This window comes from Phlebotomus argentipes, unplaced genomic scaffold, assembly GCF_947086385.1.
Source record: "Phlebotomus argentipes unplaced genomic scaffold, Phlebotomus argentipes genome assembly contig_2, whole genome shotgun sequence".
NCBI lineage: Eukaryota > Metazoa > Arthropoda > Insecta > Diptera > Psychodidae > Phlebotomus > Phlebotomus argentipes.
The window spans coordinates 6,599,222-6,625,295 of NW_026776162.1; the positions used below are offsets into that span (position 1 = coordinate 6,599,222).

At 35.5% G+C, this 26,074-nt stretch overlaps 1 protein-coding gene across 10 annotated transcripts in view; it reads left to right on the forward strand.

The window, feature by feature from the left end:
• The window catches only part of LOC132265039 (peripheral plasma membrane protein CASK), a 224,956-nt gene that overhangs the window by 36,426 nt on the left and 162,456 nt on the right, over nt 1–26,074 (forward strand). For 7 of the 10 annotated variants that reach the window (XM_059765456.1, XM_059765459.1, XM_059765458.1 and 4 more), the window contains 6 exons: nt 5,602–5,670; nt 12,198–12,385; nt 13,241–13,375; nt 13,519–13,666; nt 14,687–14,865; nt 17,216–17,383. In XM_059765456.1, the coding sequence (XP_059621439.1) occupies nt 5,602–5,670; nt 12,198–12,385; nt 13,241–13,375; nt 13,519–13,666; nt 14,687–14,865; nt 17,216–17,383 (887 nt within the window). The remainder of the gene's footprint in view (nt 1–5,601; nt 5,671–12,197; nt 12,386–13,240; nt 13,376–13,518; nt 13,667–14,686; nt 14,866–17,215; nt 17,384–26,074) is intronic. The other 3 variants (XM_059765457.1, XM_059765462.1, XM_059765464.1) reach the window with 3 other exon arrangements.

Below are 26,074 nucleotides of genomic sequence, written 5' to 3' on the forward strand. Positions count from 1 at the left end.
AAAATGGTCAAAATAGACAAATTTCATATGGAAAATCGAGAAAATCGTCAATGAAATGAATTTAAGTGTGGAAAAAAACTCAAAAATTAATTGATTTCGTCCATAATAAGCCATAATTGTGGAGAAAATCAGATTGTGTGAAGGCGTCAAAAGTTGATCTGCAGACCAAAATTCTGAAGGGAATCTGACGGGACCGAGCCGAGATGGTATGAGCAAAATGCTGTGTTTTCACCATTAGCATTTTTACAAAAAATATCTGAATTTCAAAAAATAACCTGTTTTTAAATTAATTAATTAATGTATTATTTAATTTACTAATTAATGTATAATTAATTAGTGCTTTCGTCGCGACTTCGCTACGACTCAAAATAACTGTCATTTAACTCACAATTTGACTAGTCGTCACGACGTCTTTAGCGAGTCAGAGTCGGAATACAGTCAAGCGTTGCCAATTGGGATTCTTACGAAAAAGACATTTATTAGTTCCATCTAACGGCCATTTTATGGCCTTGTGATGATCTAAAGAGTGGAAAGCTGTGAAATCACCATTCCAAATCTCGCATTTTTGGCAACTGGACAAGAAATTTGCAAAAGATGCAGAGATGAATGGCGATAAATTAGTTTTGATGCTTTTAATTTCATGGAAAAAGCACAAATTGAGCTTTAATTAACTACGCAGGGTTTATTTATTTAATCTGTCCAATGCAATTTGCAATTTAATTAAATTAATCTCATTGATTTTATCAAGAGAAAATCAATAATTAATTTGATAGGTTTTGCATGAATGAAAATCATGTGAAAAGTGGGGGAAAATTGTGCAAACTTGCAAAGAAGTTTTGGTTTTGAAACTTTTCTTACCTCTAATCGGGGGAAAGTGTGTGAAACTTAGACAGTGCATTAAGTGATCTTTAATCTATGTCAGATTGTGAGTTCAACTTTGCTCGTTATTGAGGATATTTCTGTGGGTTCTCCTTTCCTTTTGTGCACGTCTCCGGCATAGGTTTGCCTGAAGTATGCACGCAAAAGGGGAAAAGTCTGACGAGAGGTTATTTATTGGATCTCTATACAAAATTTCTCTCGTTTTACCGTCCAGCGGACACAGAAAGTTAATAAATAATGGTAACTCTTCACTCTCTTTCTCACACTCTCCTTGGGCTGATGTACAAATTCATATTCCTGTCGGGATTTCTATAATGCAAGGGAGAGAGAGAGAGTGTGTATTATGACAAGGCGGTGTGTGAAAGTATAAAATGATTTTGTGGAGGGTGAAGAACGAACTATTCATCGCGAAAGCAGACGGAAAAGGTGACGCGAGGAAAGGGCTTTTTGACGCCAACAGAGGCTTTAACTTTTCTTCTGATTGATTTTTATTGTTGCGTAAAGTTTCTGCTACACGACTGTGTGTTGCTGTTGGATGGCTGAAAATAGCATAATGGAGATTTGTATCGAGTATGTGGAGACTTTGTGTGACGCGCTCTGGCTCTGTTTTCCTTCACCATATCAATGGGATTGGAGGTTGTATGTGCATGTCAGTGTTATTGAAGGAGAGGCTCTTGGATTTATGTTTTTCCATTACACCGGGTGACACTTGCTTGTTTTTGCCAGGGCGAATGAGGGGGTGGAAGCGTGTGGGGGATGCTCGAGGGGTTGCAGAGAGGCAAAAACAGATGTACATGTTGAAATATTTAGAATCACATTCATGGTGTTATGTCATGCGGGAATTTGCTGCGGGGCTGAGAGAAGAAGTAAAAAAAAAAAAAACGAATGTGTCGAGAGGGAAGGATAACAAATTTCAAATTATATATGAATATGTATATATAGAGAGAGTTTTGAAGGTGAATCTCACACATTTTCCTGCCATCACCTACAAAATATCCACTCTGATGGCGCGACTGTAGAAATGCTGTTTTATCCCAGCGAACACATTCACCTAAAATCAGCATGTTTTTCTGCTGATTTATTGCTGAGTTTAAATGCTCAGAATTGAGCAAACGCTGAGACAAAAAGAAGCTAAAACTTGCTCTCATTTTCTCAATATTTTGACATTTTCACTGAAATAAATCAATCGAAATGATAGATTTCCGATAAGAAATGCAATGGAAAATGAAGAAAATATGTAATTTCTGAGCAATGGAGAAAGTAAATGATTTAATTGGTGGTTAAAATCACGGTTTAGCCTACTAAAATAGGTTTAATTGGAGAAACAAGTTTCCATCTGGCAATCCAAATATTCCAAGTCAATTGAGAACATTTGGTGTCACTTTTGACAACAATAATCTGGCAACCCGATCGAGTACTAAGTTTCAGCTAATTTCCGCAGCGATCGCGACAGCCGCTTAGATGTTAACCTCAAAATTGAGCATTTTAAAGCAGATTCAGCGAGCACAACGTTGAGTTTCTGAGCTCAAAGTGTTTGCTGGGGTTGTTGAATGTTTGCGTACAAATTTAAAAGTATGTTCAGTGGTTCTTATCTCGCCCCCTTTTTTTCCTGTGGCAGATTATGTGCTATTTTGTTCAGAGCATTGGTGGTAAATCATTGGAAAATTCTGCTGAAATTCATCATAAATCATGCAGTTGATTTTGCATATTTACCTCAGAAATGTCTTTAATGTTATACTCTCGCAAATTCCACGGCATTGCGAAGAGTGAGGCAGAAAGGGAGAGAGAAAAGGGGGAAAAATGTGAGGGAAATAAAAACTAAGTTTGACTGCAGGAACTTTTACGCTTCTCACACTCTATGTAAGCGGTTTTTGCCGACAGCATAGTTGAAGTTTTCCTGGAACATATCCATTGATTTTCCCTTTACACACTCCTTATATGCCCTCGAAGGTGTGAGATAATTCAGTGAATCTCTCACTTGTGTGCAGTTTCCATCCTTCCGTCCTTTAATGCAACTTTGCATCATTCTTTCACACTGCGCATTACATATATCTGTGTGTGTGTGTGTGTGTTTGTGTGCATGAGAAGATAACAAAAAGATGAGACTTTTCCGCTGCGGTCCAGCATCTCTCGAAGACATGCTTTTCCATGCAATCTGCAGTTGCTCTTGACGCTGAAGGACAGTGGAAAATGTATGAGATTTACTTGTAAAAATGTCAATTCCGGAGCTAAGAGACTTCTCAAGCATTGGCTGAATTTGAGAAGTGAAGTTATTCAGTCCATGGAAAATTGTTTGCTGTCTTTCTGCGCTTACCAAAAAATGTAGGGGCAAGTGGGGCAGTGTCAGAGCCAAAATGTCGTTCCAACTTTAGAATATTTTCTTGAAAATCGGCTGAATATATTGCAATAATCACAACGCTCAAATAAACTCTTGTCAATTGAAATTCAAAAAATTCCTTTCATTAGGCATTCAAACTGATCGTTTTTCCTCTAAAGTAGAATGAAAATATGATGTGATTATTCTATAATTTCCCCTCAGTTAGAATACACTTTTATTTACCATAAATTGCATCACGGAATTGTTAATTCGCGGGAAAATGTTCACTTTGATGTCTAATTTACACACTGTGACTGTTTAATTCTCTAAAAATTGTCTTTAAATTACTATTTTAGCGACTTTTCTCGACCCTTTCACGTAATGTCAAAATTTCTGAGCGAGAAGCAAGTTGCCTTCTCACGTATTGCAACGCCACCAAACATCAGTAGTGGCAACTTGACACGCTGCTTCTCGAAATTTCTGCTCTAATCAGTGATTTTCGCGTATAATTCCTAATTTTTCAACGTAAAAGTCGATAAACATGATGAAGCAATGCAGCACAGAACAGCACTTTGTGAAAAACCTTCAATATTTTTCATAAGAAAATTTCGAGCGCCAAGCATAAGTGAGGTTATGTCAAAGTGCTTTTGGATCTCTACTTAACCATCAATAGGCCACAATAGTTTTTCACGTAAATTGTAGCATTTTTAATGAAAAAAAAACACATAATCAAATTGGTAACAAAATTCTCGTTTGTGAGTGATTTTCAATTTTCACTTATTTCATCTAAACAGTAAAGGCTATCCTGTGCAAATTTTCGTCAATTGTGGACTTTAAGGACTACAAATATTGTATGAAGGATAGCAATTGATTCATGTGAAAATCTCTGAGAACATTTCATAAAACGAAACTGCTCCATTTTCCCCTATGCGGAATTTCTTTTAGGAGAATAATAAGAGTAATTTGGGTATTCTAAATGGGGTGAAGTATGTTTACCAATTCATTGTATTTGTCGGAAAATTCACAGATGGAAGGATTGAGGAAATATTTTGAAATGCAAATAAAGGACGACTTAAGAGTCTTCTTCCATAATATACATGATCGAATTCAAATTAAGGGTGGATTTGGGCGCGACACAGGGAGAAAGTGGAATTAATTTCACTGACACAACCCTATCCAAAGTTATTACCATTTATTGATTTATGCTTCAGCGCCAAGGTGTCCTTAATTTGTCACTGATTGTAGCGGAATTGGTGTCGATAGAGTTGAGATATGGTGAATTATTGCGTTACACCCAGTCAATATAATTTGCATAATAAATTCTTTATATCAGATCCACTGCGATTGACCGTAGATTCATGAAGAGATATTCTATTTATCACCGTTGATGCACAATTTAATTGTGACATTGTGTATCAATGATGGTGACATTTTAATAAGTGCGTGACTAATTAATAATTCAACCACAAACATTTTCGTGTAGCTTTTTAATTTGTTTCATTGCATTAGAGTGGAATTTTGCACAAAGCCAATCGCTTAATCGATGGGATTTGTCGTCAATAAATATTCTGATTGTTGAGAGATTATTGGGTTAATTAATTGAATGATTATAACAAGTGTTGATGGATTCGTGTTAAAAACTGTTTTTTTTTTTTACTGATAATCCCATAAAATCGCATATGAAAAATACAGAGAATATTTCTCTTTTCATCATAATTTTGTACATATAAATATTTTAAGTAGATTTTGTAGATAAAATTTCCATGTCGAGCGGAAAATGGAAAACATGAAGAGTTGATTTATCATATAACAAGTTTTATGAATTTTTGGGAAGTTTTTGAACTGTTTTAATTACAAAAAAATGAGATTTGTATGTTATAAGAAAACTTGGTCAACTGATGAACAAAACCGCACTATTTCTATTAAAAAATGACTTTGGGATTAAATAATGAATTAGAAAAGTCTTAAAATAGAATTTATCGATTATTTTTGTCATATTTCAGTTCAGAAATTCCCATAAATACCAATAAAATCAACTAAAACATTCGCAAAATAATTATTACAGAGCAATATTAGCACTTTAATGAACGATTAGAAGCTGTTTTTGGGGGTAAATTAGCACAAAATTTTCATATTTTCCGCTTCACTCGTATTTATTCTCGCATATGACAATTTTCCTCACACATTTCATGCCAATTAAGCCAGTGTTTCCCATCATGTTCGCAAATCATATTATGTATGTATCATTTTACGTTGCTTTCATGCGTTGAGAGACACAACAACACCCAGAGAGTGGTTAAACTTCTCCATCTCAATCACAATCATCGGTGTAATTAATGATGTATAGCATTTTGTGTACTAATTGCATAATTAAATACTGTTTGAACGCCGTGTGTTGTTCGCAGAAAGGATACAAGTGCATCGTTCAAATTTGAGTCCTAGAGGGAAACTTTATTTGAAGTCAGATGGTGAGGGTAAGCGAGCTTTTAAACGCCATAACTTTTACATAAAATCACACTTATATTTCACAATGTCTATAGTTTTTTTTCTTCTTTTATGATGTTCTGAGAACATTGCGAAAAAGCTTCTCCTATTGTTACATGTTTTCCTTTTTGTTCCACCAATGATATTGAACAACATATCAAGTATCCTTTTCTACAATGCTTTCAGTTTAAATCTTTCTTGCACGTTCTCAAATAACAGCTTTTTCCTTACGTTTTTTCTTCCTTCATGTTGATTTCTCTTTTCAATTTCCTCTCATGACAGTTCACAACATGACACAGAGAGAGAGAAAGACTTCAATGAATGCGTTTGCATTGAAGCTCATGTTAAATTATATATCTATCTATATATATTTATGGCATAAAGTAAGGTTGATTTATTGATTGACGTTATATATGTTACATAATGTGTAGTTTATCCCTCTTCAAAAAAGCACACGAGCTTCTCGAGAGGAACAGCGTCGTTTTACTCAAGAAATTATGAAAATCAATATCCGGACATGGCTTTTTAATATATGTATCGTATATGAATATTCTGTGAGTTTTGTAACTTAAATATTCCTCGATGAGTGTTGCAAATATTCATCAGCAAGAGGAGATATTGAATTTCTCATTTCACCATATATGAAAGTTTTCAACCATTCAATCTACAACGGAGCTTCTTGCTATCTATATTATATATTTTGTGTAAGTTATAAGTTACTTTGTCTCGTTGAATTGCGGTGGAAATGATGAATTTCTCAAGAATTCTTCGACATATTTATAATCGCCTTAGAAATATGAATAACCATTCGTTAGTGCTGTTTTCCTTTGCACATCAGAAGTTCACTCTTTGCAGAGAATAGAGAATTGAGAGAGAGAGTGGCAAAAGTCCCATTGACTTCATGTTTGAGGGTTTGTGTGTAAAACGGAATTTTGCGTGAAAAGCCCCAAAGTGTGGGTGGGTTTTGAGGGTGTAAAAGGAGTGGAAATAAAGATGATATGGTTTGGCACTGTCAGGCCATTGACAACCAAGGAAGTGAGAATGTTTGTGGCAGTGAAACAGGAAAGGATACAACATTGTTGAAGGGATTCTTTCCCACATATGTAGAAGAGATATATTGTAGTTTGTATACACAGAAAGAAAAAAATTAGTAGGAACTTGTGAAATTTTGTAAAATATTTCTGAAATCGTATGGAAAAATCCAGTAAAAATGTTTTCCGGGTAAATGTTTGTCAGGTTTTGTAATTTTTTTCTTTACAAAATCGTCTAATTCACATATTTTACGAATGAAAATTTGTGTTTGTAATTTTTACTTGCCATTCGTAATTTATTTGTAACAAATGCTTTACTAACAAAATGTTTTCAGAGTTCTTAACTTAGAAAGTGAACTTGAATTTCTTTAGATTTGACATAAAATGTCTTAAAAAAATAATATGAATTTATCCGGTTAATCATGAATAAGAATCTATTAAGAGACTTTCGGATTATTAAATATACTTTTCCCATCTTTAAGAAAGTGAAAATTGCACACTGAATCTTCTGTTCTTGTTCTTGTGGTGCGTTTGTGACTTTGCTCGTTGCAAAACTCTCGAAGGCAGCGTTCTTCCAACGCTGCCCGGAATAAATTCCATTTGGAGGCAAATTTGTGAGGTTATGATGTCTTCTTTGCATCCTCGACAACTTCTGAGGCACTGTGGAATTGTCCTGGACAATACGTGAATTGAAAGTCGAATACCTTATACCAATTGGCAAAACACTCAGAACTTGTGACGGGAATGTCACTGTCATGGCGGCCTTCTCCTCCTGACGAGATTCTCGCTGTTAGCCGTATTTGAAAAACAGCATTATTTACTGAATTGCTGCACTTTTCACTATAATATTACGCGCTATTCCACCATCTTTTGACAACTGAGCTGCAACAGAAGCAACAAAAAGAAATTTACTAAAAAAAACAGCTAATGCTGCGGTCAATGATGAGTGGTAAAAGTTCGTAATAGTTTGCAAACGACTATTATATTTCTTAAAAATGTTCGAATTCTTACGAAAAATTACTTCTTTTTACATACTTTTTGTAACTTTTCGTAAAGTAAGCAATTACTACCGTGATTAACAAACTTTGTCACCATTTCATCTATCTTTTCTTTCTGTGTAGAGTGTCTGTGTGTGCGTGTGAAATGAGAAAATTAAATAGAACCCACGCAAGATAGACACTGTGTCGCTGTACTGGCAAAAATCCCATGGATTGAGATGAAAGTCTGGAGTCAATTTCCCAGCAAAAGGCTTCCCTTCGGGCGCTAAATGTGTGAGTGGGTGGAAAGTCTGACGATGAGGGTGTTCAGTGCAATTAACTAGCAAGTTATTTCACTTGAGCCGACAATTGGAATTCGTTGCGAATCTTTGATCAGCCACTGAGACAATGTGCGCCGTATAGTTGGGTATAAAGTGGTGAAAATTCTTTAAGTTTAGACATCCCAGAGAGGAGTTGTTGTATATGCAAAAAGGGGTTGACTTGACAAGAGTGTGCGCGCCTTTGACGACCCAATTTACATACATTCTCATTTCATTACAGAGCACGAAGCAATATCGTTTCTTCAATGTACAATTGGCGAATGTCTCTATTGTAAATTGTGAGAAATGACGACAAAATCGTATTGTAACTCCGAGAGAGAGAGAGAGAGAGAATTTCCTTTATTTTCGCTTGAGCACTGCGCTAAAGTACGATTAAGTGCGAGGCTTTTCCACATAAAGCCCAGCAAAGGGAGAGACAATTTACATGTGATGCTTTAGTATGTTTTTTAATTAATTGACACGACTTGGTTGTGAATGCAGCATCTTTTGCCGGTGCTTCAGGGCGACAAATTGTACAAAATGTGCCTCAGAGGAGTAATAACTTTCTTCTCTCTGTCTCTCAGCAGTAAATCACTGGAATGTAATTAATATTGTCGTCATTAATGTTGTAAACTGTTATTAATAGATGATTAGATGGGCTTAATTATCACATGCGGTCACACAGAGGATTTGAGGTTAACCACAGAAAAACAATCATCAGCAGAAGCATTCATTAAGTAAGAAGATCGAAAAGGATCTTTTCTACTTAGAAAAGTACTTAATTTCATTGAAATTTCCTCACAACAGACGATTTATTGTGTTTTTCTTGTGGACAAGATGATTTTCACAACAATTTCTACTAGAAAATTGCCATTTTCACATAATTTTTCTTTCACTGTTAGTGGAAAAATAACCCTAAAATTCCCCTCACAGATATGTAAATATTTTTATGGGAAGCGATAAAAGGAAAAATTCACCTCGTGAGTTGGATTTTTTGACTTTATTCTCACTTTGGGGGCGAATTTTGCATTTCAGAGGGATGAAAAGAATACTATTTTCCCTGAAATGCATTTATTTTCCCACTCAAAGTGATCATAAAATTGTCTGTCAATGTTATCTAATTGTATTTTTCTTTACATTGACAAAACTCTCATGAGAAGTAAAGTTTTGATGAAAGTTTCTTCTTTTTGAAAATGATTCTTTTGCCACTCCTTGTGTGTCCTTTTTCTACGTGGTGAGCAAATAAATTGTGAGACGGTGGAGGAAAAAAGTTGGATTAGTTTTTAGGGAGAGAGAAAAACCTTCAGTCTCACCTCAATTTCCCTCGTCAATTTGCGGATATGAGAAAATTGACAGTATAATTGGCATAAATTCACGTGGCGTGTTTTTGCCACGCATTCAATCTTACTTTTGAGCAGAGCTTTTGAGTGATTGGAGGAATTTCGCATGTTTTGAGGGAGGTTTTCAAATTTATCGCGGTTTTGAGCTTGAGGAGAAGTAATTATTTGGAGTTCTCCCACGTGAATACTTTGGAGGATTTGCGAGGTGCACTCCACAAAGGTTGTGTTTTGGGGGTGAAATTGCAGTTGGAAATTGCGATGGAGGAAAAGTCAGGAGTTCATTGGGATATTTCGTGGAGAATGTGGAGTTGAATAGCAGTCAGTCGATCCTCTAGCGATGTGCTCTGAGTCCCTTTTCAATATGATGATATTGCACAGAGTGTGTTTTACTCTCACAATGATGTACACGACATCATAGCCATTGTTCCCGCCCATGTGAGAGCCACACAGTGTGCCAGCCACGATGTCACGGGGATTTCCACTGGCAGCGGAGCATCTGCACTCGGCCAGTGTGTCCTTCTGTGGTGTGAGATATTTTTTTCCTGTTCACTGTTGGACAGAGAATTGGAGTCTGTGCGGCGCGAAAATTTCGCAGGACGAAATTGAGGATCACAACGGGTGGGTTGAAAGTCAGAAAATCCCTTTGTTTCTCAATTCACTCCATCTCTCAATGTGTGTCTCTTATTCAACTGGATGGCGTGAATCGCACTTTGAAATCCCATTAAAGATCTCTCTCTCTGGGTCGCCTGAATCCGCCCTTGATGGATAATTTCACTTCTCTTATCTCAATAATCCACAACGGAGCATTTTGGTCGCTTCCCATTTCACTCTCTAGCATATATATTTCAATATTTATTCACTCCATGAGATTTACCCTCATTTATTTCACTTTACTCCGCCGCCAGACTTCCTTTTTCTTCCTAGACTGACACAGTTGGGGAAAAAGAATAGAACAGTATATATAATCTTGTTAAAATTCATTTCTTTATCCACAACGGGGAGAATTTGCCTTTAAATGAAGTATTTTCTCGCAATTTAACATCCAATAATACACTTTATGTTGCTTAAGACGTTTAAATAACTTTCATTCGAAAAACTTCGTTGCAAGATTAGCGATTCATAACATTTACGAATGTGGAGAATTTATTTTCCACGAGACATGAAGCTGACAGATTCACAGATTGAGGTTATGTGTTTTTCGCACGTTTTTTGACATTTTCCAGCGAAATTGATTGGATTTTGGTAATAAAAATCACAATTTTTCCCTGTTGAACTCATTCTTCACGTTGAAAACGTCCTTCGATAATTGCTGAAAGCTCCTGGAAGTTTCTTGAGATTAGTCTGAGGGAAATACGGAAATATTCGTAACATTTGCACAGAAGAACAATTCTTAACCTCCAAGTTGAAGAAAATGGGCAGAAAATGGACGCAATTTGGAATATTTTGCTCGAAAAACACTCTAAATAAGCAAATCTCTCACTTTACGTGTGATTTTCTTAAGTGTCTGCAAATAAATGAAGTTTTGACAGCTGAAATTCGTATGAAACAAACTTCGCTAATATAAGTTATGAAAAGCATGCCAACTTCGTAGCTATTATGAAGTGAAATAGGAATTCTATAAAGTTGCAACGACAAATAATATGCAGAAATGTCACTCACGCTTGTATTGCATGTTGTAATGCTCGTTTAATACAATTTATCGTCCCTTCGTTTGCACAATTTAGATTACTTGGGATTGCGGCTGAAGTACTTATCTGTTTTTGGTTTGGAAGAGCTTTTAGATGTGTATCGAGTGTTCTTCATGAGTTTGGGAATATTGAATGAGATTCCCGCATTTGTGTCTTACCACAAAAACGTTGTATTTAGTTTGAAAACTTTGTATTCACTGGAAATTGTATTGAGTTGAAGTTTCAAATTACACCAATTGTTTCTGGCAATCTCCTTGCTTTATCTCGCAAGTACAACATTTAATCATCGTTCTATTGAGCTTTCCTGTATTATTGCAATTATGGTCAGTGCAGAATTCAATTAAACCAAATTGCGCACATTGAACTCAGAATGTGCCACTCTTGGAGGGTAATTGTTGGGATTTTCTGCACTCACCTGACCACGGGGCGGAGGGTGAATTGGATGGCTGCAAATCGACGGGTGAATAGATAACTATGAAAAGACAAAGTTGCAATTTTTTAAGAAAGAAAGTTGAAAATTTAGCGTCAATTTCGCTGCGAAATTTGACAAATTTTAACTCAAAAAGCCGCTAATGGTTTGAAAAAATGCCAATTATCGCCATATAATAATTATTTGGTGAATTTTTATTGGTTTTATTGATATTTTTTTGGAATTTTGACTGATAAATGGCAAAATTTGCAGATAAACAGAAAATATTCTATTAAAAAGTTGATTTTAAATAGATTTTTAGTACATTTTATCGAAATAAGTTGTAAGAAATCAATTTTTAATACTTCTCAGTTATCTTTTTCAAAGTTCTGTATTGCAGAAAATTAAAAATATACCAAATTTTCCTCATTTTAAGTCTTTTAGAAACAAACATTTGACGAAAATCCAGGCAAATTGAAATTAGAATGTTTATCAAAGAAGCTTTTTTGCGAAATACTTTCAAACAGATTTCCTGGGAAAAAGTTGATTTTTCATGATTTACGCCGCATAAAATTCAAATTTATTTCCCCATAAAATACAAATCTCAATTTTTTTAGTTGATAAACAGCCAAAAAACTATCCGAAAATTGACGCAAATTCTGAGAAATCAACTTATCATCGTTTTCGATTCACCCGTCGAAATGGAGAGACAATTATGTGGAATTTATGATTTTTCCTCGCCTCTGTCACAGGACGTGTCGGCAGTCCGCACTATATGGCGCCGGAAGTGGTGACGAGGCGCACATACGGGAAGGCGTGCGATGTGTGGGGCGCTGGCGTGATGCTGCACGTGTTGCTGTCGGGACGACTTCCGTTCCTGGGCTCTGGAAAGAGGATCCAAGACATCGTCTCACGTGGGCGAATGACGGTTGGTGTACTTGTAAGCCATCTTATTTATTGCCCCGTCTCACCCTGTGTGTATGTCTTCCGCACGGTAAATGGCGGAGAGACAATCATCCCTTAATGAGCTGATGTAGAGCGAATTTAATTTAATTTCCATTATATTACAACATTTACACGATTTACACACATAAAATCTGATTCGTGTTTGTGAACACATGAGAAATTCCATTTTCTCCATGATTTTTGCGTGTAATTTCTACTGTAATTATACAATACACAGAAATCGTGCGTTCTAGAGAGTTGTAGGCTGTGAAGTTAGCTTTCTAGATCGCCATTAATCTTGCAAATCCATCAAGAAATGACATTTCTATGAATATTTCACTGCAAAATGCAGAAAATCTCCTTTTATCGTAAAAACTAGACTTTAGCGCCATCTGGCGGTCATTTTTTGACTTTCAAAATTGAGAATTTTCTTCAGAGCGCTAAAAGTCAGTCAAAATGAGCCAAATATTGGAGAAATTCTCACTCAAACACAACAAATTGAGCTTTAATTTGTTAAGAAAAGCATTTTTCTTCAATTCGCCCAAAAGTGTTGCATTTTTCATTGGTTGCTTGACTGAGAAACATCTTCTTGAATGTCACTATTGGGCGAGTGACTTCCCAATTGCAGTATATATATTTGTCTTGAAGCAATTTATTCCTCACCGGAAGCAAAATTGCATGATATTCTGACCATCCTAATGTCCACAATGTTTCCACTCTTCGCTCAGTATTAGAGAATGTGTGGGAAAATTTGTTCTTTGTACATAAGATAGAATATAAGGATGTTTTCTTCTCATTTCACTGGTGCAATGGCTTCGTGTTTGCACAATAAAACTGACAAATTGTACAGAACTATGTACAATTGGACGCTCCGGAATGGAAGCAAATCTCTGCAACGGCCAAAGATTTAGTGATGAAAATGCTGGCACCGCATCCTGGAAATCGACCATCAATAGCAGAAATACTGGAGCATCCGTGGATAAGGGTGAGTTTGTGTGTGTGTGTGTGTTTGTGTTCCTTCGAGAATTGTGGCTATTGATTTGCCATCGGAGAGATAACTGAGTTGACCATCAAGCATGAAGAGGAGGAGGTGGAAATAATGGGGAAATATGGCATCTTGATTAACAGGACCGTGATAAGCTCCAGCGACAGCATTTGGCCGACACTGTGGAGGAGTTGAAGCGCTTCAATGCACGTCGCAAGTTGAAAGGTGCTGTTCAGGCTGTCGCCGGCGGCATCGCCATGGATCCACTTTGTGGCGCTGACGCCGATTCAAGTAATGTGTTTATTAATTTATACAGTAGAACTCTGGGAGTGAAGGTAAGGCTGTGGCTGATTATATTGGCGTCTTTCACGCATTTTGGGGCTGAAGGAGGGATTTTAAGTGCTTCCTTCACGACATCCTTCAGCAAATGTCCCGCCAAGGGGCAGATAATGTCACTAAACACTGAACAACTCTTGAGATATTTCGATAAAATACTCAAAATCCCAATAATATGATGAAGAGACAAACTTTCTCTCAATTAAATGATTCTAATTGTCAGCACAATTAACATGTGTATATTCAAATATCTTCGAGAATTTCATTAAGAATCTTTATAGAGCAAAAATTGACGGAAATTCAGATTAAGTGTAATTATTATATTCTGCAAATAAGTTGAAATTCTTCGAGTTTGGATGCAAAATTGATGTTTCGCGTAAGATTGCTTGACTGAATCCATTTTAAATTAGTAGCATAACATCATCATGAAAGTTATCGATAGTTATCGATACGACTTGCGTGAAATTTCCTTATTAAAACACAATTTTTCTGGAAAATGGGACTGAAATTGACTCTTTAGTTTTTTGACATTCGATTTTAACTACTTTTTCCCTTAAATTGTGTTTAAAAATATAAATATCACGTTAATTGTGTCGATAAGTGTCGACAATTGTCGATAACTTCAATTACTTCACCTTAAAAAGCGATAAAGCACTGGAGAAATGCATTAAAAGTGACTTTTCTAAGCAAATGCATCCCAAAAGGCACATTTAACTGTTGCGCCAATTTGGGAAGCTTTCGAGAGCTTCCTAATAAGAACTTCCTAGCACTCTACACGGGAGCTCAACAGCGTCTTCCAACCGTAATGAGATGCACACAAGTGAGCCAGAACTTACCTTCCTCTTGGCGTGACGTGTGTGTGTCTGTGCGGCACATTAAGTGCACACTTGGGAGTGTAAAATATAATGTGAACATCTCAAAAGTGACACCATTAATCCCTAATTTCCCCTTTATCTCTTCATCTGCGCCCCTCAGTGGCTGTTGGGACGGCGTCGGAGTCACTGAACGAGTGGGCAGACGAGGAGGCGGGATTGGAGGCTGTGCAAAAAGTGTTGGATTCCTTAGACGACATTCATGCCGTGCAAGATCCATTCGTCGATCCGGATGTGCTGCGAGACATTTTACGAGACACTCGACTTCACACTCTGTTGCAGGTAGAGAAAAAGATGCTAGAATTCTGCATCCTGCATGTTTTTGGGGGTGTTTCACAGCAGGAAATGAAGCATTTTTGGGGTTGAATTCTCCTAAAGTTTCGTATAATTGCAAAATTGTGTGTCTTTGTGATGTGATATGCAAATTATTCGCTAAAATAATTCAACTGTTGATGAGAAAACCGCTCAATTCTGAGACACACACACACAGAGGTGGAAACTTTGGAATTTGTGGGAATCTCACGTTGAGGGTTTTGAGGAAATTTCCTGGGAGAAAATGATAACATAAATATTTGTGTGATATGAAGCAATTCAAGTTGTGGAGGTTTAAAATTGTGTGGCATGAAAAGGGGAAAGAAAATCAATGAAATTTCCATTCAAAAAATGTCATTTATTACAAATTTTCAACTGCATTCTTTGAAGATTGATTAGAGGTGGAAATTGAATGGGAAAAGACAACTTTTATCTCACTTTTGTGACACTTAACTTAAGTTCCATTAGGTGGAAAGTTTAATCTTTGTGCCACAAAAGAAAGTTTATCCAGCATATCTTCATTAAAAGTCTCTCTTTCTCTTGTGAAGGCGACACAAACAACATAAAGTATCTGCAGGATGTTTTTTTTTAATCTAAAATGTCTCCTCTATTTACTAATTGATGAATGTTCTTGGGGAAAATTTTTCCCCCTTCAAAAGTAAAGAGGATTTTTTTTTGATATCATTGCCAAGTTTGCAAGTTTTTTTTCCATGTGAAAAATGAGGCGAGGATTAAATTTCGACAGGATTTTCCATGTATGAATAAATAATAAAAGTCTGTGCAGAGCAAAAGTGCATAGTTGAGATAAGAGAGCGGGAGAGAGCCAGAATATTATATGTCTTCATTTAGTCCAATTAAGTGAAGATGAGAGTTATGAATATACAAAACACGAGCGAGGTGTTATTTTTTTGGGGGTGGAAAAGGATTAGAAAGATGCTGAAGGGAGGTGAAATGAGATTCTTCAGCTTCAGCACAAGGGGGAGATAATATACCCTTAAATCTCTGTGCAACACTTCCAAACACTTCCAAATTTGCCTGACACTTCTAGAACATGAAGTTTTTAGACTGTTTCCAAGTCAATTCGACAAATTATTAATGAATCTTTTAAGTTTCCATCCGATATTTCTGTGAGAATCAACTTAAAAACGCATTTTTCGGCATCTTTTCGGACCATAACCTCAAAATTATCACTTTTAGATCTTCAAAAACTCCATTTCGAAGCTTTCTAGATCACAAAATGAACTAAAAACTACCAATTCAGAGTCAAAATTGCCCGAAAAGTTTTCTAAATAAACATTTTTCAATTCCACATGACTATTTTTGAGGTTATGTTCGAGTTTAATATAATGTAAAGTGTTTCTTGGCATGAAATATTCAGAAAAGCACAATTTATTCTATATAAATAATTTATTCTGCCAATTACTACTGATTTCTCTGACTTAAACATAAGAATTGATGTGCTAAAATCTGTTCTTGATGTGTTACATAACCTAGAAAAAAGAATGTTATGATTGTTTCTGCATGAAAATCGAAGGAAATCCAAAGAAATGGGACAATTTGTCGGTAAAATAAGCACTTCGGGAAGAAATATTGTAGGTTTTTCAACACTTCCATTTCTTAAAGCGATTACAGACTTGCTGATGATCCACGGGAGGATAAGCGCAAGTGTGAACGACTGACAGTTCGTTTTGCCAGAAAACGCGAACATTCCCTCGATATATCGAAGATTCAGCCGATATTTTGGGGTTCCCGATAGCAGCGCGCTCGTGCGAAAATGCGCCGAAACATTGCACGACTAAGGAAAGGCAAAATGGCGAATCTCTTGCGAATAATTACCTGGATTATTAAAAATCATTAAAAATCTTCTGCGAGTCAATAATTTTCGCAATTTTAATGTAAAATTTCACACTTTTGAAATACGCAAAATCAACTGACAGCTGAATACACCAAAACACAGTGTCGCTAGTGGCGACAAAGAAAAATAATCCCTGAGTGTGTACAGCGCTAGATCAGCCACAAATATGGCTAATCCATAATTGAGTGTGTAAAGGCGCAGATCAACCACGAATTATCGCTGATCTGACCTTTACACACTACAGGCTCATCCACGGAGGATTGATCCCAGTTCCCGTCGATTCGTGGATAAGCGGCAAGTCTGTAATCGCTCTTAAGTACTTCTGCTGAGCTGTACACCACTTCTGACCGTATTATCTCCCCCTTGTGTTCAGCACAAATGAATGCTTAATAATCCTGGTTCAATTATAATTTATGTGCTCGCGATGTAAATTAATCCCTCTTCTTTTCTCTCTCACTTCGCAAGCTGTACGATCGCATCAGTTGCAACGTAATGTCGCCATCACGTGCGCCGCCGGGAGATGGAGTGGCGCGATGTCGAGATGCCGTCGAGGCGATTTCCCTGGCACATGGACACAAATTCAGCCGTGAAAAGGCTGAAATGCTGCAGTTGCTCTCACTTCCACATATTCAGGTGAGTTTTTACTGCTGCCAAGCGACGCCAATGTTTTCCACCCTACAATTCCACCCTGTCCGTGGACCTTTCGCCCCACTCATCGCTGAATTATTCCACGCTCTTTTTTTCTGCCACGATGCCCAGATTGCAATTTTTCATACTCACCCCGACGAGGAGAGAGAAAAAGGAGTTGGAATAACCTGGATTTCATCCGTTGCGCTTTGCAATTCTCATGGCAAAATCGCTTTCCCTTCTGACTCCTCCACAATTTCTCTCTTTTCTCTCCTCCTGGGCGAGGTGATTAAATTTAATGTCGAAATACATTCCACTGTGTGTGTGTGTGACTCTCTCTGGATAATGACAATTGCCCTCAAATGGCGATGAAAACATTCATCTCCATCCCACAAAATCCGACAATGTTTATTTGCATAGTGGATTGTCGCCCGTAAATTAAGTACGATTTTGCCAGCCATATATAAAATGAGAATTTTATGCGAATGAGAAGAAAATACGCAGTATATCTCTCTTGCCATGCACTTTAATCTCATTTTAATTTATTAATGTGGCTCCATTTTCGCCCTCAACCATCGCGCGCGGTTCTCTCAGTTTAACTTTTGCAATTCACGAGTCACCGCGCAATTATGCAGCATTTTTGAGGTGTTGAATTTGTGGGGGTTGAAAATGTATTTTGCTTTCGCTCCAAAAAAAAAATGTCTAGGAAAGCAGGAAAAAGTCATTGAGAAAAGGAGGGAATTTGGAGTGATATTGCGAATAAATTGTGGAGTTTTGACTGAAGCGAATTATGAAATATTAAATCATAAATGAATGATTGAATAAATGCTGCAAATTGATTTGAAATGGCCCCAAAATTTACGCAAATTTACCTCAGAAAGCTTCTAATCGTTCATTAAATTTTAATATTGATTGTATAATAATTATTTCATGACTTAATTCTGAAAAATCAATTTTTCATACTATTTATTTAGTTTTAAAAAATTAATTTCTCTGTCAAAATCTATAAACATGTTAAGAAAATCATGCAATTCTCAATTTATAACGTTAAAGAAACGCAAATAAAACGCTGTAAAATCAAGAAAAATAAAAATCTCAATTTTTTTAGTAGTTAAAACAGATAAAAAGCTTTTCAATATTCAAAAATTCGCTAAAAATCACAAAATTCCGATATATTTGTAGAGTTAATGATCTGAAATCACTATTGAAATTGACTTTTTTTCACACTCTCGCAAAGTGCAGTGAATAATTGAGCACAAAGCGTAATAATCAAAAGTTGTGCATGGGAAAAAAAGCTCTTGGCATAATTAGAAAAGCAAAGTTTTTGCTCTTTTCCTGTGTGTCTCGTAAAAATGTTCCAAACTCTACGGAATAATTGAAGAAAAATTAATGAATGATTCTGTTTGTAGCGGAAATTAATGGAAATGTAAACTTTATTATGTTAGTTTTCAATAGTTTTCTCTTTTCCGTTCTTTTTTTTGTGTTTACTGGCACTAATGAACTTTTTCTGTCCATTCCGGAAGAATTGCGGGAGAAATTTCCATGGGAAATTGTTATGGTTTGGGCGGGGAAAAGTTGAGGCAAAAGTCTTTCTCTCCATTTGGCGAATGTTGAACAATGAAGTGAACCATTTGCTTGAGTTCCGAAAGCCCTCCATAGATGGCACTAATAGATGTATTATCAATTTTCCCTTATATTTTCTTCACCTATATATTATATTGGAATATCATAAATTTTATCCACTCGCAGCATTCGACGGTTTACAACACTGTGGAAAAAAGGGGAGTGGAAAAAAGAAGCTTTTTACTCGCCTTGCGTAATAAACTATGTTTTATGTGTGGGCAAAACTTGTTGAACAGTGTTTCCGTGCATTCTTCCGTTTCATATAAATATTCCCCTCATTTTCTTTCACCCTCTCTCTTCGCGACACACATTCCACACACAAGGCGGGAATATTTTAATTCAATTTCCCGCCCCTTGTTGAGGATAAGATGAAGGAGGGTTGGAGAAAAAAGTCTCGTAACTTAATTGTCCCATTTTCTCCACACTAAAATTCCATAATTTTCACATAAAAAGCCGAGCTGTAGTATTGCTGGGTTGGAAAAGTGCGGGAAATTGTGTGTTGATTCGAGGGTGTGACTGGTTTTATTGTGAGGGAAATTCTCACAGTGTAACTGTGAGAAAGTTTGAATTGGAAGCGCGAAAGCGCACGCACACTTTCAATATGGCGACACATGGCAACCCCTAGATAACCTAATAACGGGAGGGTTGAAAGTGTGGTGTGCGATTTGGGGGAAAAGCTTTGGATGCAGCTTCTGCTTGGCGTTAGTACGGGAAAGGCTCGCAAGGTGTCAGCATCGCCGGAGAGCGCGATTTCGTGATTTTTTTTCCCTTCTCTGCATTCCAGCAATAGTTTTGTACCACTTAAAATTGCATAGTTACTTCTCAGAGAGGGTAAAAAGGGGGGGTGGCAAGAGGCCATGGCGAAGAGTTAGAAAGACGTGTGATTGTATTTATTGTGCAAAAGTTGTGTGCATTTTAGAGACAAAAAATAGCCTTAATATATTTTGTGTTGAGGAAATCAATGTTAATTGCAAACCATTGCAACTTGTCTGTTTTGTGTTTATTGACTGTAAAAACACACAACTTGAAAGTTTAATGAGATTAATTGCAGGGATTTTTCACTGGGTGATTCATTATGCAGGAGGAAAATCAAAATGAATATCATTGGAGATTTAATTAACATCAAATTGCATTATCAATATAAACTGCGAGTGCAATTGGGCAGAGAAGCATCAATGTGGCTTATGATATTGCAAAATTTCCCTTTAATTAACCATATCAAACCTCTTTCATTGTGTTGCAAAATGCACACACAAACAAGCGCGAGCAAATAATTTATGGTGCAACCGAGCAATATTGTACTTTCCTCTCGAGCAAAAATATTTATGACGTTGTGTGGAGAACAAAGGAAATGGTTGCAACCATCAAAAAGCAAAGTTGTGGCCTTTGTGGTGTAACAGGTGATATGATTAGGTGTCATTTTGTGTGACCTGACGGGAAAATTAATACTTTTTTCCCCGCCGTCAACAGGAAAAGCACAGAAAATGACCAATTCATGAGGCTTTCTTTGAAAAGAAAGCCAATGAAAAATTGATCCTTTGTTGAGTATAAATTTTCTCGTTTATTTTTTGGTATTTAGAACTGAGAGAAAAAGAGTTGATTTTGCACAAAGTTTCCTCCATTTGTCTCTGTTTCTTCTTTATGTATTTTAGTATGTTTCAAAGGGGTTGCTAATAAGAGTTTTTGAGTGTCAAAGAAATTTCCGGAGAGAATTCTGTGTAGAAAAAGGGTTAAAAATTGAGTTTTAAGGTATAAAAATAGATTTTGAATCATAAAAATACATATAAATTGGTTTTAAATACAGAAATTAAGCCAAAACCGTATTTTGTGAGTTTAAAAAGAATTTAAGGGTAAATTTTAAGGGAAATTATTAATTTTTCTCTACTCTTGGCTTTAAATTTGGTGGTAAAACAAACACATTTTCATCAGAATTATTAAAAAATAAGTACAAACAAATGAAATTATTTTAAAATTTAGGATTTCAAAAATTAAATTTTTCTAATCAAATTAATTTTTCATTTTTAAAATCTATATTTTTTTAATTTTAATTTTTGTCATTTTTAAATTTTCAATTTTGAAAATTAAAGTTAAGAATTTTTTTCATTTTTGAAATTTGCAATTCTAAAAATTTTATTATTTATTAATAATTGTAATTTTTTATTTTTCATTTTAAAATATCAAATTTAAAAGTATTAAATTTTGAAAATAATTTTTTTTTTATTCTAAACGTTTTCAAAGTACCTAAAACCGTAAATATCCGATTAAAGCTTGAGTACAAGATTAAAAATCTGCTTCTTATTCGCGAAGAATAAGGAAATTTCAACAATTTGTCACTCTCTTTCCAATATTATCAACCCTTTTAGTGTGACCTGTTTTTTCGCGAAATCGTCGTTTCTCTCTTCCGCTCAGTTTGTGAAATTCCATATTTTTTGGCAAAAGTACGGACACTAAATAGCGAAAACTACACATACAATGGTGAGCGCAAAAGTTGGCAAAAATCATCTTCACACTCATTCCAATGTCTGTATTTTTCCGCCCCGAAGGAAGAGTTTCTTTCACGCCTAGCGTGTTTGTTTTCGAAGATTTTCGCACAAATATTCACACATTTGAAGTTATTTATTGGTTTTTTTTTTCAATTGGAAATATTATACGCATATGAGATGGAAATATATTTGACTGTAACAGCAGAAAATACTTCAATATTGCAATTTAATTTGAACAAATGGAATTTTTTGAGTGTTCGGACAAGCGTAAAATTGAATTTTTATAACTGTGAGGCAAAAAAAGTCGGTCAATAGGAGGGGAGGATAGAAAAGATATCATAAAAGTATATAAAATTATATTAGATTGCTTTCGTTTTCAATTTATCAAAGTTTCATCGTAAATTCCCCAGTCAAACTGTGTGTGTGTTTGTCGTTGTACATGTTTCTGCATATGTTGTACTTCTCAAGCTTCGCATCCTGAGCACTTTGCCATTGATTGCCTCCGGGGGTGCGTCAGGAGTTATTTGTTTTATTGGGAAATATATCTGCATCTATAATATCTCATTTGTTAATTCACCGAAGCTCAGAAACAGCAATTATTGCACTTCAGATGGGAGCTTCTGTAAGCACGGAGTATAAAATTTGCAGTTCAATAATATTTTCGTTAAATTTGATGGTATTTCATTAAAAATTTTTCTATCTCCCTTGCGACATGTTTGTAAACAATTCGACTGCGTTCAATATGCATTTTCAATGGGAAAATTCATGACTGGACGTGCTCAAGTTCAATGTTATGAATAGAAATTGCAATCAATCGGTGATTTACATGGGATTTTCCCTTGAGAGGGACGAATTTTTGCTGTGCAGTGAATGTAATTAGAATATTTTTTCATTGCATAAAATTTGAATTGATAGCGAACTGAATGAATTCATTCTTTCTTTAAATTTTCGGGCAGATAAATTTACTGTCACAGATTTCCATAATGCAAATACAAGTGCATAGATATGAATGTGGAGCATATATGTGGACTTCTCTTAGACTGATTGTGTGAGGATGTTATAATCTCTGACCGTGCATCACATGAGGAAGTTGGATTTCCCTGGGTATTTTCCAGCTTATCTCCTCAAGTCTCTGTGTGTGTGTTTTTGGAAAGTATGCAAAATACTAATGGGCACATAGGAACCTCTCCAGTCGTCAGAACACCACACATACAGTAGCGAAAAGTAGTTTAGGACGCCCGATCGATCAATCAAAGCAGTTCAGAAGTTTTACTCAACTAACAAAGATAACTCTGTTCATCGATTGGTCATTAATTGGACACAATAATACAACAAAAAGAAACATTTGAATGATAGAGAATATATAAACGTTTGGATCAATTCACAGTTAAACACAAGAATGATAAACTCTAAGAGCGATTACAGACTTGTTGATTACCCTCGAATCGACGGGAACTGGGATCAATCCTCCGTGGATGAGCCTGTAGTGTATAAAAGTCAGATCAGCGATAATTCGTGGTTGATCTGCGCCTTTACACACTCAAATAATGATCAACCATAATTCGTGGCTAAACTGGCGCTAAACACACTCAGAGATTATTCTTCTTTGTCGCCACTAGCGACACTGTGCTTTGGTGTGTTCAGCTGTCAGTTGATTTGCATACTTCAAAAGCGTTAAATTTTACGTTAAAATTGCGAAAATTGATGATTCGCAGAAGATTTTAATGATTTAAATAATCCAGGAAATCATTCGCAAGAAATTCGCCATTTTGCCTCTTCCTGCGTCGTGCAATGTTTCGGCGCATTTTCGCACGAGCGCGCTGCTATCGGTAACCCCTGAAAAATCGGCTAAAACTTCGATATATCGAGGGATTATTCGCGTTTTCTGGCTAAGCGAACTGTCATTTGTACACACTCGTGCTCTCGCTTATCCTCCCGTGGATCATCAGCAAGTTTGTAATCGCTCTAAATGAACAAGGAAAAACAGTCTTTGCTATTCTCTCTATAAAAGTGAGTGTTTTAGAGGATTTAAAGCGATTCCTCAATGTGTAAGAGATGAAAAATTGAGAAATTTGCCAAAATTAATAAAACTCAAGTAAAAATTAGTAAATCCGTGATAAAAAGGAATTATTGCAAATATATTTCATGTTCATGCTTGAAAATTAGAGCCACAATTGCAGATTGATTCATTTTTGCAAGATATTTGCAGATCAAGATCTGTCATTCGCCATTTTAAGCCTAAATGTGTGTCTTGTGTTAAACCAATATAACACATTCATTACATTTCTTGTGTAACAGAGAATTGCTCAAATTAATAGAAATATTTTCCTGACATTAAATCAATAATAGATTATTGATTTTCTGAACATAACGATAAGAAATTGGATTAAAATCATATTTATTTATTTTTAAACGAAGCCTCTGAACAGGATTTCGGCCGCGATTGTGCGAAAAAAGTGAAGAAATGCAAGAAAACGTTAAACAGAAGTTTAAAGCACACAAAAAGTAAGTTGATAAGTCCAAATCAAGGCCGCCAATGATGTCAAAATGTCTTCTAGACATTCAAAAATTAGCCCAAAATTTCTTAGATGTCCTAAAGAAATTTTCGCCACTGTATATCTATAGAATGTGTATATGTGGAATTGTAGGGAATTATGGAACCCTAAATGTGGGATTCACATGGATGCTTTTGCTGGAGAATTTAACTCAGAGTGTCAATGAAATTGTTAAGAATCTTGACAATTTGTGGCTTTCGAATGGCCTTTCACTGGAATTTGTAACATATATCTGGTTTACATTACATTTGATGAGCTTTAGAGGAGCTTTCGCAAAGGACTTTAAGTGAGAGAGTATCATATAATTTGATACTGCATATAATTTATACTTAATTAGCTTTTAATTTATCCTATCATTTGCTGCAGAATCCCATTTCAAAAGAGTATCGACAGTCAGTTAATAGTGGGATATGTGGGTGGTTCAAATAACATGATATTGCTTTGAGGAATCATCAAAGGGATCAGTGCTAATTGATAGCATGAAACAATGTGTGAAACAGCTTGAAATTTAATAGTGCACAAGAATAAAGCGATATCTTGAATGCGCCTTGACAATTACTTATGGAGAGTTTAATTCGGAGAGTAGAGCTTTGCTAATTAGTGAAATTCTGTGAGTAAAGTGAATTTTTATGAGATTATATTCTGTGAAATTTGGCAATGTATGAAAATGGGTCAAACTGTTAAGCTTAAACCATAAATTATTACTCCACAGTCTCTGCTGAATGTCCTTAATACTAAAAGATTCTCGTAATTCGTTTGCTAATATGGAAAATATTCGCACATAATTTTGGGTTAATGTAATTTACAAGACATAATTTGTGAAATGAAATGTGAAATTCTGTCAAATTGACATGGAAGAAATCAGTTGGAATGGAAGAGATGTTCTTAAGCGACTCTAGAAGTTCTCTTTGAATTGTGAAGTTCTTTTCAACTATTTTCCAAGTTTATAATCCAAAGCTTTTGCATTTCCGAGCCGGAAAGACAAGAAAAGGAGTGAAAGAAGGAGAAATGTAAATTCATCAAGTATAAAAAATGAATCTCTGCAGAACATTTCTCATTATCATGTACCATTTCTGTCCATTTGCTCAAGAAACCCATTCGTCAACCTATATATTTTCCCTCCTATTTACACTGGGCGCAGGTTCAAGAGTGCAAAACTGCACACGAAATTATATGTGTGTCCATTGCAGAAAGTTTTCTAAGAAACTTCAAACTATTCTCTGTTACAATTCTGCAGCATTTTCTTTTGAGGAGAAGAAAACCATTTATTCTCCAGTGCAGCAAATGCTAAATGTACAGTCACAGATGCAGACACAGATTCCTAATGCAGTTCAGTCCTTTTCTTATTACTTAAGAAAGTGGAAGAAGGAAAGTATTTGCAAAGCAATCCTTTTATTGATATATCGACGGATGAATCGAAAACTATGATAAGATGATTTTTCATAGTTTACGTTTTATATATTTTCGGAAAGCTTCTGATCTGTTTTACAACTGAAAAATTTTATATTAAGTCTTTTTATAGTTACTGACGTAATTTTTTTCAAAGAAAATATGTATTTCCAAACCATAAAATTTTCCTAAAATATTCTTAGATTTAAAATAAATATAATTTTTTATGTCTTTTCATTTTATTCAGTTGAAAACTTAGAAGAAATTTGATTATTTAGAAGTTATTTGTATAAAATGAGCCCGAAAATGATTAAAAAGCGAATATTTTCACTTAATCTTTGAACAAATTTCAATAAAATCAAGTTAAAAATTCAGAAAATAATTTTTAGAAACTATTTTGAGGATTTTTAAGTAAATTTGGCAGGTTTAAAAGCGATATTTACACTAAATTTTCAACTCTTTCTCCCTTGAAAAATGATGATTTTGACTTTTCATAGTTTTCTGTAAACTTATCGAATAGTAAAAAATCTAATTAATGAAAAAAAACACGAGTATTTTAAATTTTTAGAGCTGAATTGTGAAAAATCAACTTATAATACATTTACGTCGTTCACTTTTTCTCAAGAAATCTGTCTTAAACTGCAACA